At 48.3% G+C, this 14,091-nt stretch overlaps 1 protein-coding gene across 1 annotated transcript in view; it reads left to right on the forward strand.

Moving 5' to 3' along the window:
* The window catches only part of LOC138492569 (serotransferrin-2-like), a 545,198-nt gene that overhangs the window by 234,129 nt on the left and 296,978 nt on the right, over window positions 1-14,091 (forward strand). The window contains exon 9 of the mRNA XM_069619822.1: window positions 10,643-10,791. Coding sequence (XP_069475923.1) covers window positions 10,643-10,791 — 149 coding nt within the window. The remainder of the gene's footprint in view (window positions 1-10,642; window positions 10,792-14,091) is intronic.

Here is a 14,091-nt window from a genome sequence, read left to right on the forward strand (position 1 = left end):
TCTGTTGCTGCCGCTTTACTGAGGCAATATTTTGGCAAGCGCTGCCACTGCTTTCTGTGATGCCAACTCGCTCTTTCTTTCTCTCGTTCAGCAGCAGAATGAGGAGCTACTACATGTCATGCTACACACCTAAGTATTTGTCCAGTACATATGACCCATCATGCTTTACATGTGCTCTGGTGGCCTCTGGCGCACGTGTCATACCAATTCCCATGGTGAATGCCAGATACATATATTTGTGTGGCACCAGTTGGCTAAAGGAGCCAAAAGTAGCTCCTGGGAGCTGCTGATGTCAAGATAACCCAGCTCTTCTAGGCTATACCGAGGACCTAAATAGCGGCCAGCAATTTCGAACCCGGCTCTTGTAAAGCATCTTTAAAGTTATTCTTCTGGTTATCTACCTTGCACATTGTTGATCATTTGTTCCTAAATTGGGGATTGGACTGATAAAGTGTACTATCAAAGCCTTTGGGGTGCCCCTGTATAGTAAGATTTCAAACATCTCTCTCCTCTCCCCACTTTTGGTTGTTATTACAGTGCATTGTTGGAACTGATGCTTAAATGTGTGCATTTTAAAGGTGTGTGGGCATTTTTGCTGTTTTGTCCAATTGGGACACCAAACCGTGGCTGTGTATGTAGTATATATTGCTTACACTTGCTTTTTATTTTCCGTCCTTAATGCATGTTTGTTCCTAAATAGAATTCCTTATGTCCTTACCTTTGTGGACGATCTATTGCTTGTTAAGCTTTTGTGTTTCTTAAGTGTACTTTATATCAAACCCCTGAATCTCAGCCTAACCTCTTGTCTGCATTACCAAGATAGAATTAAGATTTGTGTGCTTAACCTTTACAGGTCCACTATGGTTGGCTTCCCTGTCGCTAATGTTCTGATTACTTACCGGTAATCTTCATTACTCCTAGTCCTACGCTTCCTCGTCACAGTACTTGAGGCACCCGCCTCCGACACAGGACCTTCTTCTATTTCTTCTTATTTCTATAACTCCTCCCCCACACCCATATTACCAAGCCGTAGCATGGGGCCTTCCCCGCAGGAAGGGTGGGGGGTGGGGGGGGTCGTCAGTACTGTGACGAGGAAGAGTAGGACTAGGAGTAATGAAGATTACCGGTAAGTAATCAGAAACATTACCTCCACGTCCACTCTTCCTCGTCCCAGTACTTACCTCATGAGGTATACCAAAGCAACAAACGGGGGAAAAAGGTCCCAATGAGACACAGAGTCAAAACAGTGCAGAAACACACACCTTTAATAACTGCTAATTTACATCACCACAGACAAAACTCCAACCCCGAAAGAACCAACCCCCGAGTGGGAGACATTCAACCTATAGTGGTTGATGAAGGTGCTCTGATCAGCCCAAGTGGCAGCTCTACATATCTCCTGTAGAGAAACCCCCCTAGCATCGGCCCATGAGGCCGCCAAACCTCTGGTGGACCCCCCCTGAACGTGCGCAGGCACAGGCAGGCCAGAAGCCACATAGGCCATGGAGACCACAACACGGATCCATCGGCTAATGGACACTACAGATGCCTTGCGCCCAGCCCCAGCCGGGCCAAAAGTAATCAGAAGACTGTCAGAGCGGCGGAAAGGGGCAGTTCTAGCCAAATATTCCAACACCGCCCGCCGCACATCAATGTTATGCCAAGCCACTTCCTCTGGCGTTTGCGGATTTTGAAAAAAGGCAGGGAGAACCAGATCCTGAGAGGTGTGAAAACGAGAAACAACTTTAGGGAGAAACTTCGGATCACACCTCAGCACCACCGAGCCCGGCAGAACCCTCAGGAAAGGGGGGTGACATAACAGAGCCCCAATCTCCCTAAGCCTACCGTCAGAAGTTATGGCAATCAGAAAGGCAGTCTTCAGCGTCAGATGTTTCATATCAATTTCGGAAATGGGCTCAAAGGGAGGCCCTTTAAGAAACTTTAAGACAAGAGGGAGATCCCAAGGAGGAAGCCCCTTATAAGTACAAGGACGGGAAGAAGAAAAACCCCTGAGCAACTTCCCCACCAACACCTCCCCATCCAAGGGCCCATCAGAGTCCCCCAAAAGGAATTTTATGGAGGCCCACTGAGAGCGAAGCGTGGAAACCGCCAGGCCCCTGTCAAACCCATCCCGGAGGAATTGAAGGATAGCGAGGAGGCCAGAACGTAGGGGAGGGATCCCAGACCGCCCACACCAGTCCCGGAAATGGTTCCAATGTCTGCCGTAAGCCTTCAGAGTGGAGGGTCTAATAGCATTCATTATGGAATCTACCACAGGACCAGAAAACCCCTGAGATATCAGCCTAGCCTGTGCAATATCCACACTGCCCATTGTATCTGGCGGACCGCCAACCGTAGCTCCCCCAGAAGGGGACAAGGCCACTTCGGAACCAGCCAAGGCTCCTGGCACCGAAGCTCCAACAGAGAGGGGAACCAACTCCGGCGGGGCCAGTACGGAGCCAACAACAATACAGTCACCCTGGACACTCTGATGCCCTGAGCCACCCGAGGCAGAAGAGGAATAGGTGGAAAAGCATAAAGGAGACCCTGAGGCCACTGTACAGAGAGGGCGTCCACCCCCTACGCACCCTCTGTCTGAAAACGAGAGCAGAAGAGGGGAACTTTTGCTGAGGCTGGAGACGCAAACAGGTCCAGAATAGGGGTCCCGAACCTGAGACAGATCTCTGCAAAAACCTGGGTCGACAGGACCAGTTCCACCGAGGAGGGAAACCGGCGGCTGAGTAGATCCACCCGAACATTGTCCACCCCCCTGATATGCAAAGCTACCAGGGACACCAGATGTGATTCCCCCCAAGCACCTATCTGAGCTGCCAGGGCATTCAAGGAGCGGCCGGAACCCCCTTGGCGGTTGACGTAAGCCAAAGCTGTCGTATTGTCCGTCCGGACCAAAACTGCCTGGCCCATCAGCAACCTCCTGAAGTACACCAGAGCCCAGAGAAGGGCACACAACTCTCGCCAATTGGATGTCCGATGGCTCTCTTCCGGATCCCACAACCCCTGAGCAGAGAGGACCCCCAACGTAGCTCCCCAGCCCCTTCCACTGGCGTCAGTAGTAAGTGTGGTCACGGGAGGAATGACCAGGGACACCTCAGCCCGTAGTTTCGGAACCCCCAACCACCACTGCAGGGAGACCCGCAGCGCAGGGGACACCGGAATCAAAGCCTCGAAAGCTTGAGATGAAGGGAGCCAGTGGGAGAGAAGGTAGGACACCAGGGGGTGTAGATGAAGACGGGCCCAGGGAACTAGAAAAACGCAAGAAGCCATGTTCCCCTGCAATTTCAGCAATAGGCGGGCCGGGACATACTGCCTCCTGAGAACCCTGCCCAGAACAGCCAGCAAGCGACGGACCCTCTCCAGGGACAGGAACACCTTCCCCATCCTGGTGCGAACCTGTGCACCAATGAAAACTAGATCCTGAGAAGCCTCCAGTTGAGACTTCTGCCATTTCACCAGGAAACCCCAGTCCTGCAATGCCTGGCAGACCAATCGGAGATGAGAAATGACAGTCTGCCGGCAGGACGCTTTGATCAACCAATCGTCCAGGTAGGGAAATATCTGAATGCCCCGCAGATGTAAGTGCGCTACCAGGGGAGCCACCAGCTTGGTGAAAACTCTGGGGGCAGATCGCAGTCCGAACGGGAGCACCCTGAACTGAAAATGTCGGGATCCCACTGCAAAGGGGAAGAACTGCATGTGCCAGGGACGGAGAGCCACATGGTAATAAGCGTCCTGGAGATCCAGAGATGTCATCCAATCCCCCTTTAATAACATCGGAAGAATGTTCTGTAAAGTCTCCATCTTGAAGTGTTCCTTTTGGACGAAGCAGTTCAGGGCTTTGAGGTCCAGAATTAGACGATACTTCCCCAAGGTTTGGGGACCAGGAACACCCGTGAGTAGAACCCCTGACCCTGCACAGGGAGAGGAACGGGCATGATGGCCGCCTTCAACACTAGTTCGGAGAGAGCAGCGTCCATGGCCAACCTCTTGAGCCGAGACCTGGGAACCACAGTCCGAACCATGCAATGCTGAACAGGAGGAGACAGGAAATGCACTCGATACCCCCATTGTACTGTGTCCAGAACCCATGAGTCGGAACACCACCTTTCCCATACTGGAAAAAACTGCCGGAGCCGCCCGCCCACCGGCAATTCCAAACCATCAGGACTTAGGTGCCGGGCCAGGACGTGAAGAGCGTGGAGGACCCCGACCCCCCCTAGCTCTCCGAAAAGAATGTGATGAGGAGCCAGGAAAAGACCTGCTGGTCACTGGACCAGCCCCAGAGGAAGACTTCTTGGCCGTTGAAGGAGGCTTGCGTCGAAGTTTGTCAGCATGTTTGTCCGCCCTAAAAACTTTGTGCACCTTATCCTCAAGGCACACCAAAAAGCCTGGACCCAGTGAAAGGAAGTTTCAGGGCAGCCGCCTTCTGAGACCCATCAGTCTTCCAGTCCCTTAGGTGCAAATGCCTCCGGGCAGAAATACAAGCCCCCATGGCCATGGCTGAACCACGCACCCCATCAAAAGCCAGATCGGCCAAAAACTCAACCTGTCTCTGCATGTGTGCAAGCAAAGGGGCACAATCAGAGCCTTAATTGACAGCCTTTTCCAACCCCCTGAACCCAATCAACACTGTTTCAGCTGTGTACGAACCATAGATATTTGCTCTAAGAGCCAGATGCGCCCCTGAATGAACCTTCTTAAGGCCGGAATTAACTCAGCGGTCCACTGGATCCCGGACGGCTGCCTCCTCGGCCGACATAGAGGAGCGACCCACCAGGCTGGCGAGGATATTGTCGACCTCAACTGGATCAGACAGCAAAGTCTCGCCCTTCAAAGGGTAAAGTTTGGACATGAAGCGGGGCATTGCAATCTTCTCCGGGTCATGCCATTCCCGGAGGATTTTATCCCGGATATCGGAAACCAATGGCAACCCCTTCCTAGGTGTATGCCTATACTGGCGAATAGAAGGGTCGGCCCCCTCCGCCGGCACCAGAGGCTCTGAAAATCCCATGCAATCCCCAACTTGAGCCAGCACCTCCTCCACTCCCTCTCTGTCCAGATACTTCCCTTCAGCATCAGCCAAAGAGGAACAAGAAGTTGCCGATGACTCAGCGCCAGAAGAAGAGGAGGATGAGGAAGACAGGCGCCTGCGCTTGTGTCCATGAGCATGTGTGCGACTCCCTCTACGATGCTTAAGCAATTTCTTCAACTCCTTTCTGGTCAGGGAAATACGCTTAGCCTTCTTCTTTCTCTTTCTGTGTAACTCAGGAGAAGAGGAAGATGAAGAAGAAGAAGACAGGACCAGATGCCTGCTCTTTGCAGAATGTTTTCCCATGTTGAGTAAGCCCAAAAACAGTGACCAAGGAAGCCTGCTTCACCAAAGACCCCTGCACACCGATCCAAGGCTCCACATACAAACAATATCTAACGTGCCTCTCCCACATTCAAATAGAGGCCAGAAAGAACAACAACCAATAGGAATAACATCAATTAATTCCTATGGCAACACTGCTTGCAGCACCAGAGGAGGAGCCCACCCCCCTCCGGAGCACGTGGATCAAACAAGAAAAAGGAGCCGCCAATCCGTGCACAGCCGCCCATGCAGCATGGCCATGCAACAGGAAAAACATGCCCCCATTCTCCTTACCTTAACCCGGGTCCGTTCTCCAAGAACCCGGGCCACGATGCCCTGCGCTGGCCAAAGCACAGCAGAAACCAGGCAAGGCAGCCTGACTCGACCGGGTCCCAAGCCCCGCAGGGAACCCAGGAGTCTTACCACACCTGAGGGAGCCGAAGGCCCCTCCACACAGCCCCACCAGGGGGCCAGCATTCGGAGCTCCCCAGTGCCCCGCGCCGGGAAGAAAAAACAAGCCCAACCTGCCGGAGGCAGGAAAAATTAAACTAAGTGACGTAGGTGTGGGGGAGGAGTTATAGAAATAAGAAGAAATAGAAGAAGGTCCTGTGCCGGAGGCGGGTGCCTCATGAGGTAAGTACTGGGACGAGGAAGAGTGGACGGAGGTAATGGATTATCATTGGCATTCTCAGATTGCACAGCCTGTACTGGCCGCTAGTGGTTTATCATTGGCATTCTCAGATTGCACAGCCTGTACTGGTTGCTTGTGGTTTATCATTGGCATTCACAGGTTGCACACTCTCTAATGGCCGCTAGTTGTTTATCATTGGCATTCTCAGATTGCACAGCCTGTACTGGTTGCTAGTGGTTTATTAGTGGCATTCACAGGTTGCACGCTCTCTAATGGCCGCTAGTTGTTTATCATTGGCATTCTCGGATTGCACAGCCTGTACTTGTTGCTTGTGGCTTATCATTGCCATTGTTAGGATGCACACTCTGTAATGGTCGCCAGTGGGTTATCATTTCTCTTGTTAAATTGCACACTTTGTATTGGCTGCTAGTGGTTTATCATTGCCATTCTCACATTGCATGCTCTGTACTGGTCGCTAGTGTTGTATGAATGGCATTCTCAGATTGCACAGCCTGTACTGGTTGCTAGTGGTTTATCAGTGGCATTCTCACATTGCATGCTCTGTACTGGTCGCTAGTGTTTTATGAATGGCATTCTCAGATTGTACAGCCTGTACTGGTTGCTAGTGGTTTATCAGTGGCATTCTCACATTGCATGCTCTGTACTGGTCGCTAGTGTTTTATGAATGGCATTCTCAGATTGCACAGCCTGTACTGGTTGCTAGTGGTTTGTCAGTGGCATTCACAGGTTGCACACTCTGTACTGGCCGCTAGTGGTTTATCATTGGCATTCTCAGATTGCACAGCATGTACTGGTTGCTTGTGGCTTATCATTGCCATTCATAGGTTGCACACTCTGTACTGGACGCTAGTGGTTTGTTATTGCTCTTGTTAAGCTGCACACTTTGTATTGGTTGCTAGTGGTCTATCATTGCCATTCTCACACTGCCTGCTCTGTACTGGTCGCTAGTGGTTTATCTTTGGCATTCACAGGTTGCACGCTTTCTAATGGTTGCTAGTGGGTTACCATTGGCCTTCCCAGATTCCACTCTCTAGTTGTCGCTAGGGTTTTATCATTGACATTCTCTTTACTTGTCACTAATGGTTTATCAATGGCATTCACAGGTTGCACGCCCTGTACAGGTTGCTAGTGGTTTATCTATGGCATTCTCAGATTGCACAGCCTGTACTGCTTGCTAGTGGTTTATCATTGGTATTCACAGGTTGCACGCTCAGTACTGGTCGCTAGCAGTTGGTCACAGGCATTCTCAAGTTGCAGGCTCTGTACTGGTTGCTAGTGGTTTATCTATGGCATTCTCAGATTGCACAGCCTGCACTGGTTGCTAGTGGTTTGTCAGTGGCATTCACAGGTTGCACACTCTGTACTGGCCGCTAGTGGTTTATCATTGGCATTCTCAGATTGCACAGCATGTACTGGTTGCTTGTGGTTTATCATTGCCATTGTTAGGATGCACACTCTGTAATGGTCGCTAGTTGGTTATCATTGCTCTTGTTAAGCTGCACACTTTGTATTGGCTGCTAGTGGTTTATCAGTGGCATTCATCAGATTGGACACTTTGTACTGGTTGCTAGTGGTTTATCAGTGGCATTCACAGGTTGCACGCTCTGTAATGGCCGCTAGTTGTTTATCATTGGCATTCTCAGATTGCACAGCCTGTACTGGTTGTTAGTGGTTTACCAGTGGCATTCACAGGTTGCACGCTCTCTAATGGTTTCTAGTGTTTTATGAATGGCATTCTCAGATTGCACAGCCTGTACTGGTTGCTAGTGGTTTATCAAGGCATTCTCAGATTGCACAGCCTGTACTGGTTGTTAGTGGTTTATCAGTGGCATTCACAGGTTGCACGCTCTGTACTGGCTGCTAGTGGTTTATCATTGGCATTCTCAGAGTGCACGCCTTGTGCTGGTTGCTAGTGGTTTATCATTGGTATTCACAGGTTGCACGTTCTGTACTGGTTGCTAGTGGTTTATCATTGGTAATCACAGGTTACACCCTCTGTACTGGTTGCTAGTGGTTTATCAATGGCATTCTCAGATTGCAGAGCCTGTACTGGTTGCTAGTGGTTTATCATTGGTATTCACAGGTTACACGCTCTGTACTGGTTGCTAGTGGTTTATCAATGGCATTCTCAGATTGCAGATCCTGTACTGGTTGCTAGTGGTTTATCATTGGCATTCACAGGTTACACGCTCTGTACTGGTTGCTAGTGGTTTATCAATGGCATTCTCAGATTGCACAGCCTGTACTGGTTGCTAGTGCTTTATCAGTGGCATTCTCAGATTGCACGCTTTCTAATGGTCGCAAGTGGGTTATCAAGGCATTCTCAGATTGCACAGCCTGTACTGGTTGCTAGTGGCTTATCATTGCCATTCATAGGTTGCACACTCTGTACTGGACGCTAGTGGTTTGTTATTGCTCTTGTTAAGATGCACACTTTGTATTGGTTGCTAGTGGTCTATCATTGCCATTCTCACACTGCCTGCTCTGTACTGGTCGCTAGTGGTTTATCTTTGGCATTCACAGGTTGCACGCTTTCTAATGGTTGCTAGTGGGTTACCATTGGCCTTCCCAGATTCCACTCTCTAGTTGTCGCTAGGGTTTTATCATTGACATTCTCTTTACTTGTCACTAATGGTTTATCAATGGCATTCACAGGTTGCACGCCCTGTACAGGTTGCTAGTGGTTTATCTATGGCATTCTCAGATTGCACAGCCTGTACTGCTTGCTAGTGGTTTATCATTGGTATTCACAGGTTGCACGCTCAGTACTGGTCGCTAGCAGTTGGTCACAGGCATTCTCAAGTTGCAGGCTCTGTACTGGTTGCTAGTGGTTTATCTATGGCATTCTCAGATTGCACAGCCTGCACTGGTTGCTAGTGGTTTGTCAGTGGCATTCACAGGTTGCACACTCTGTACTGGCCGCTAGTGGTTTATCATTGGCATTCTCAGATTGCACAGCATGTACTGGTTGCTTGTGGTTTATCATTGCCATTGTTAGGATGCACACTCTGTAATGGTCGCTAGTTGGTTATCATTGCTCTTGTTAAGCTGCACACTTTGTATTGGCTGCTAGTGGTTTATCAGTGGCATTCATCAGATTGGACACTTTGTACTGGTTGCTAGTGGTTTATCAGTGGCATTCACAGGTTGCACGCTCTGTAATGGCCGCTAGTTGTTTATCATTGGCATTCTCAGATTGCACAGCCTGTACTGGTTGTTAGTGGTTTACCCGTGGCATTCACAGGTTGCACGCTCTCTAATGGTTTCTAGTGTTTTATGAATGGCATTCTCAGATTGCACAGCCTGTACTGGTTGCTAGTGGTTTATCAAGGCATTCTCAGATTGCACAGCCTGTACTGGTTGTTAGTGGTTTATCAGTGGCATTCACAGGTTGCACGCTCTGTACTGGCTGCTAGTGGTTTATCATTGGCATTCTCAGAGTGCACGCCTTGTGCTGGTTGCTAGTGGTTTATCATTGGTATTCACAGGTTGCACGTTCTGTACTGGTTGCTAGTGGTTTATCATTGGTAATCACAGGTTACACCCTCTGTACTGGTTGCTAGTGGTTTATCAATGGCATTCTCAGATTGCAGAGCCTGTACTGGTTGCTAGTGGTTTATCATTGGTATTCACAGGTTACACGCTCTGTACTGGTTGCTAGTGGTTTATCAATGGCATTCTCAGATTGCAGATCCTGTACTGGTTGCTAGTGGTTTATCATTGGCATTCACAGGTTACACGCTCTGTACTGGTTGCTAGTGGTTTATCAATGGCATTCTCAGATTGCACAGCCTGTACTGGTTGCTAGTGCTTTATCAGTGGCATTCTCAGATTGCACGCTTTCTAATGGTCGCAAGTGGGTTATCAAGGCATTCTCAGATTGCACAGCCTGTACTGGTTGCTAGTGGCTTATCATTGCCATTCATAGGTTGCACACTCTGTACTGGACGCTAGTGGTTTGTTATTGCTCTTGTTAAGCTGCACACTTTGTATTGGTTGCTAGTGGTCTATCATTGCCATTCTCACACTGCCTGCTCTCTACTGGTCGCTAGTGGTTTATCTTTGGCATTCACAGGTTGCACGCTTTCTAATGGTTGCTAGTGGGTTACCATTGGCCTTCCCAGATTCCACTCTCTAGTTGTCGCTAGGGTTTTATCATTGACATTCTCTTTACTTGTCACTAATGGTTTATCAATGGCATTCACAGGTTGCACGCCCTGTACAGGTTGCTAGTGGTTTATCTATGGCATTCTCAGATTGCTCAGCCTGTACTGCTTGCTAGTGGTTTATCATTGGTATTCACAGGTTGCACGCTCAGTACTGGTCGCTAGCAGTTGGTCACAGGCATTCTCAAGTTGCAGGCTCTGTACTGGTTGCTAGTGGTTTATCTATGGCATTCTCAGATTGCACAGCCTGTTTTGGTTGCTGATCGCTTGATGTTTCTTATTGGCTCCCTTAGGTTGCACACCGTTTGCCGCTGGCATGGGGTTCATCACTCGCCGTCTCGAGATTCTTGCGCTATGCATGCTGATGTGTTTTTGTTGTTTTCATTTTTCACTGCACAGTCCGGTAGATCAACACAAACCGGTCTGATGGATTTCTTTGTATGCCTGGTGCAGGGAGCTCACTGAGTAACAGCATCGTGCACTGGTGCTGCATCAGTGATGCAGAGCTACGCAAGTGTGAGGAGTGGGCCCTAAACATCAAGTCTGACCCACTCGTCTGTGTCCAGGCATCATCCCAAGCCGGCTGCATCGAAATGATTAAGGTAAGCTTTCTGGTACTCTGCATATTGTTTTTGTGCATACATGGGGATGAGGGGGTGAAGAGAGTGTGTGTGTGTGTGTGTGTGTGTGTGTGTGTGTGTGTGTGTGTGTGTGTGTCAGTGCATACATGGGGATGAGGGGGTGAAGAGAGTGTGTGTGTGTGTGTGTGTGTGTGCTGATGTGTGTGTGTGTGTGTGTGTGTGCTGATTGGTCAATGGGGACCAAATATATAGGTTGCCAAAAAGGCCTCCTTCTATGGAACACAAGTCGCTGTGCTGCTAATGTTATGAATATTGCAGTGACATTTGTAAAGTGTCCCTATTTTAATTTGTTCTATTCTGCATAGTGAAATGGTGGAAGTATTTGATAGGGTTATCCTCTCTCTTGGACCTTCTAGGCTGCTGGGAATCGGTCGGGTTTGTAATCAAAGCAGCCCCCCACCACCTCCTGCCCCTGGCTCAGGACAGGACCTTAGAACAGGGTTATCCGGAAAGACATTGCAGGGGGTTCTTTTTTGCTCACCTTCCCCCTCAAACCGAACTGTATGGAAAGGGGAGTCCCTACTCATGCTGCAAGTCAGGTTCCCCCAAAAATATTGAAAATAAATGTACGTATGGTATAATTGTTCGAATTTGGGCTGTACTAAAATGTTGTACACTCCAAAATGTCGAACAATTATACCATACTATCCCATTATAGCGAGCAGGGGAAACAGGGGATGTGAGGGTGTTCCCCACTCTCCTTGTTCGCTATAATGGTATTGGGGGTCCCCCCGTTTTCGTTAAATGGAAAGCAGGTGGGGGGAAAATAAAGTTTTCAACAAAAAAAGGACCCGGCAGCGCCAGTTCCTATCCACGTAAGTGAAGGGAATTTGCATCACACGGTGACAGGGGAGTCGGCAGCACACTTCTTTATGTGCCGCCAAAAGGTAAGTAGGGTGGGCGGGTGTAGTGGGTAAGGGGATGTGGAGAAACCTACTCTGCGTGATTACACCGAGGTGCGATTTTCAAATGTGTAATTTCAGTCCACGGTGTAATCATGTACATCCCTCCAAGTTATCATATCTGAAGAGGTCCTGACACCACGTCATGCAGAAGAAGAAGTCTAGACAAGATGGGATGCCTTTGTTTTCTGTCTAAAAGTCAGTATAACCAGGTTATATCATCCAGAAGATCCTACTGGGGTTTCATCACCGTTATCCCAATGGGACCTTCACGCTGCCAACCGTGTTCTTACCATAAGGATATCACCTGAACAACCCTCTACCCATTCGCTAGAGCAGGTACCATGTCATGGTTTAACACACATGCTATACCGCAGGAAGGTAGAAAGATTCAGGTAGTGAGGGCTCACACAAGGGCTGGACACTTCTTCAGTGCAACTCACTCCTGTCAGTGCCCCAGCCTGCGTGAACCTCTAACTAGCTCTCACCAACTAGACACGTCTGTACTGCTCAATGCGGAATGGTTTCTCACTGTACTAAAAAAAAAGAGACCCCTGGCTTCTCCCTGTTCTCTCCAGGTATCAATACATCATAAATACAAAATTGAGCAGGGAGAGTTCGGATACATATAGACCCACTTGATTTCTCTTCATATGACTTGTAGTAAATGTTGAGACCAATACATTCCTAACATAAAACAAAACAATTTACCACAGTAGTGATAGTTCAATATATTATATGTGTGAACAATTCTAATTTAAAACAGGGAGTGTATTCCCACAACTCTATAGACCCGAACAATCGACTAGAGCTACCTAAATCTGACTGCCTAACCAACTATGCTGGTTGTCTTATGTTGCACTACTGTATTCTTGGCTTGTCGACACAACAGTGTTTCGGCTTCCTCAGCTATTGGATAAAGCTCTAGTTGTAGCTGCCTTCATCAGGACAGAAATGTTTTTTCAAATCTCCTCCAAGTGGGTTCCTGTGTTCGATATCTATGACACAAAATAGAGGTGTAGATCTAGAGTTAAAACGGGGGTTCTGTGTCTGACTCAGTTTTTATAGCACTTTACGCTATTTTTTTACCCTCATACCCTCAATGGGACACTTACCGTTCAATTTCAATAGGCGTTGTGCACCTCTGGCTTAGTCGCAAGGTAGTGGTGTCCATGCTTGGCTGAGTTGAATATGTTATGACAACACATAATGTGTCGGCGGAGACCTTTTAAAGCCACATAAGGGTGTGTTGTCTTGAAATAAGCTGTTAATTAACCTGTTGTTTCTTATGTAATGTGCCATTCACATTTCTTCACGTGGCTGTCTAGTCATATAGTCCAGCAGGGTTTCACTCTGTGGAATAATATCACAGAGGGTGGTATGATTAGGCATTGCTAGTGTGTGAGTGTTAGAAACAGTATGAGATTGCATATACTACCACAGAATTCCCTTACCGCATAAATACAGGATTCAATTCATGGCAGGGACTCCATTCGGCAGTAACCCGTGCTAGAAAATACATGAGATGTTCTACTGCTGGCTTCTCAGCGAGAGTAATAGAACGCAGAGCTGAGCGGAAGAAGCCATCTTTTTCCCTGGCTTTGAAAGGGAGGCTAGGGGCTTTAAAGCCCTAGCTGCCAATAGAGAAACATTCAGTGTAACCAATTACCAGGAGAAGGGGAAGGATTACTGGCAGCTAGGTATACTAAAAGAGGAGGGACACCAGCTGACAAACCATGCTTTGAGATAACATTAAGCCATCTCTGAGCAACAGTTGAACATGGCAACATGAACAGCAATCAGGCACTTTATGGATTAATCAAATTATATACCCTTAGCAAGGGGTGAGGAAGTACTTGCTCTTAAGATTTAGTCAAAAAGCAGGCAGAGGGCTATACCCATGGGACTATGTAAGTAAGGTGCGCTTTTTTCCTTGAGCATGTGGGTTACATTAGGAAATCCTAACAATGGCAGGCAACCCTCTAGGCGGGCCCTTACACTCTTTTGTGCACAGCCTGTCCCAACCGTTTTTAGCACCTGTTATCCCACATCAGTGCTTAGATGAGTCAACCCCGATGTTCCAGAGCCATTTCCACCCAGAGGCGTGCCAGGTCTATGTTTACCTTGCAGTCTGTGATGGATGTATAATAATTGACCCTTTCACAACTGACCTCGGGAGAATTGACCTAATTTAAAGGTCAATTAGGACATATATGTGGGGGAAACCCCCAGCAACCTCCCACCCAATCCAAAACCCCCGCAACCTCCCCACCCAATCCCCTTATATTAGTTATAATCCAAAACCAACCCAATACATATATAAAATAACTAAAATAATATAAAGGTCAATTGTGTAGAA

The sequence above is a fragment of the Ambystoma mexicanum genome, chromosome 10 (assembly GCF_040938575.1).
Source record: "Ambystoma mexicanum isolate Mex_15411 chromosome 10, UKY_AmexF1_1, whole genome shotgun sequence".
Classification (NCBI taxonomy): domain Eukaryota; kingdom Metazoa; phylum Chordata; class Amphibia; order Caudata; family Ambystomatidae; genus Ambystoma; species Ambystoma mexicanum.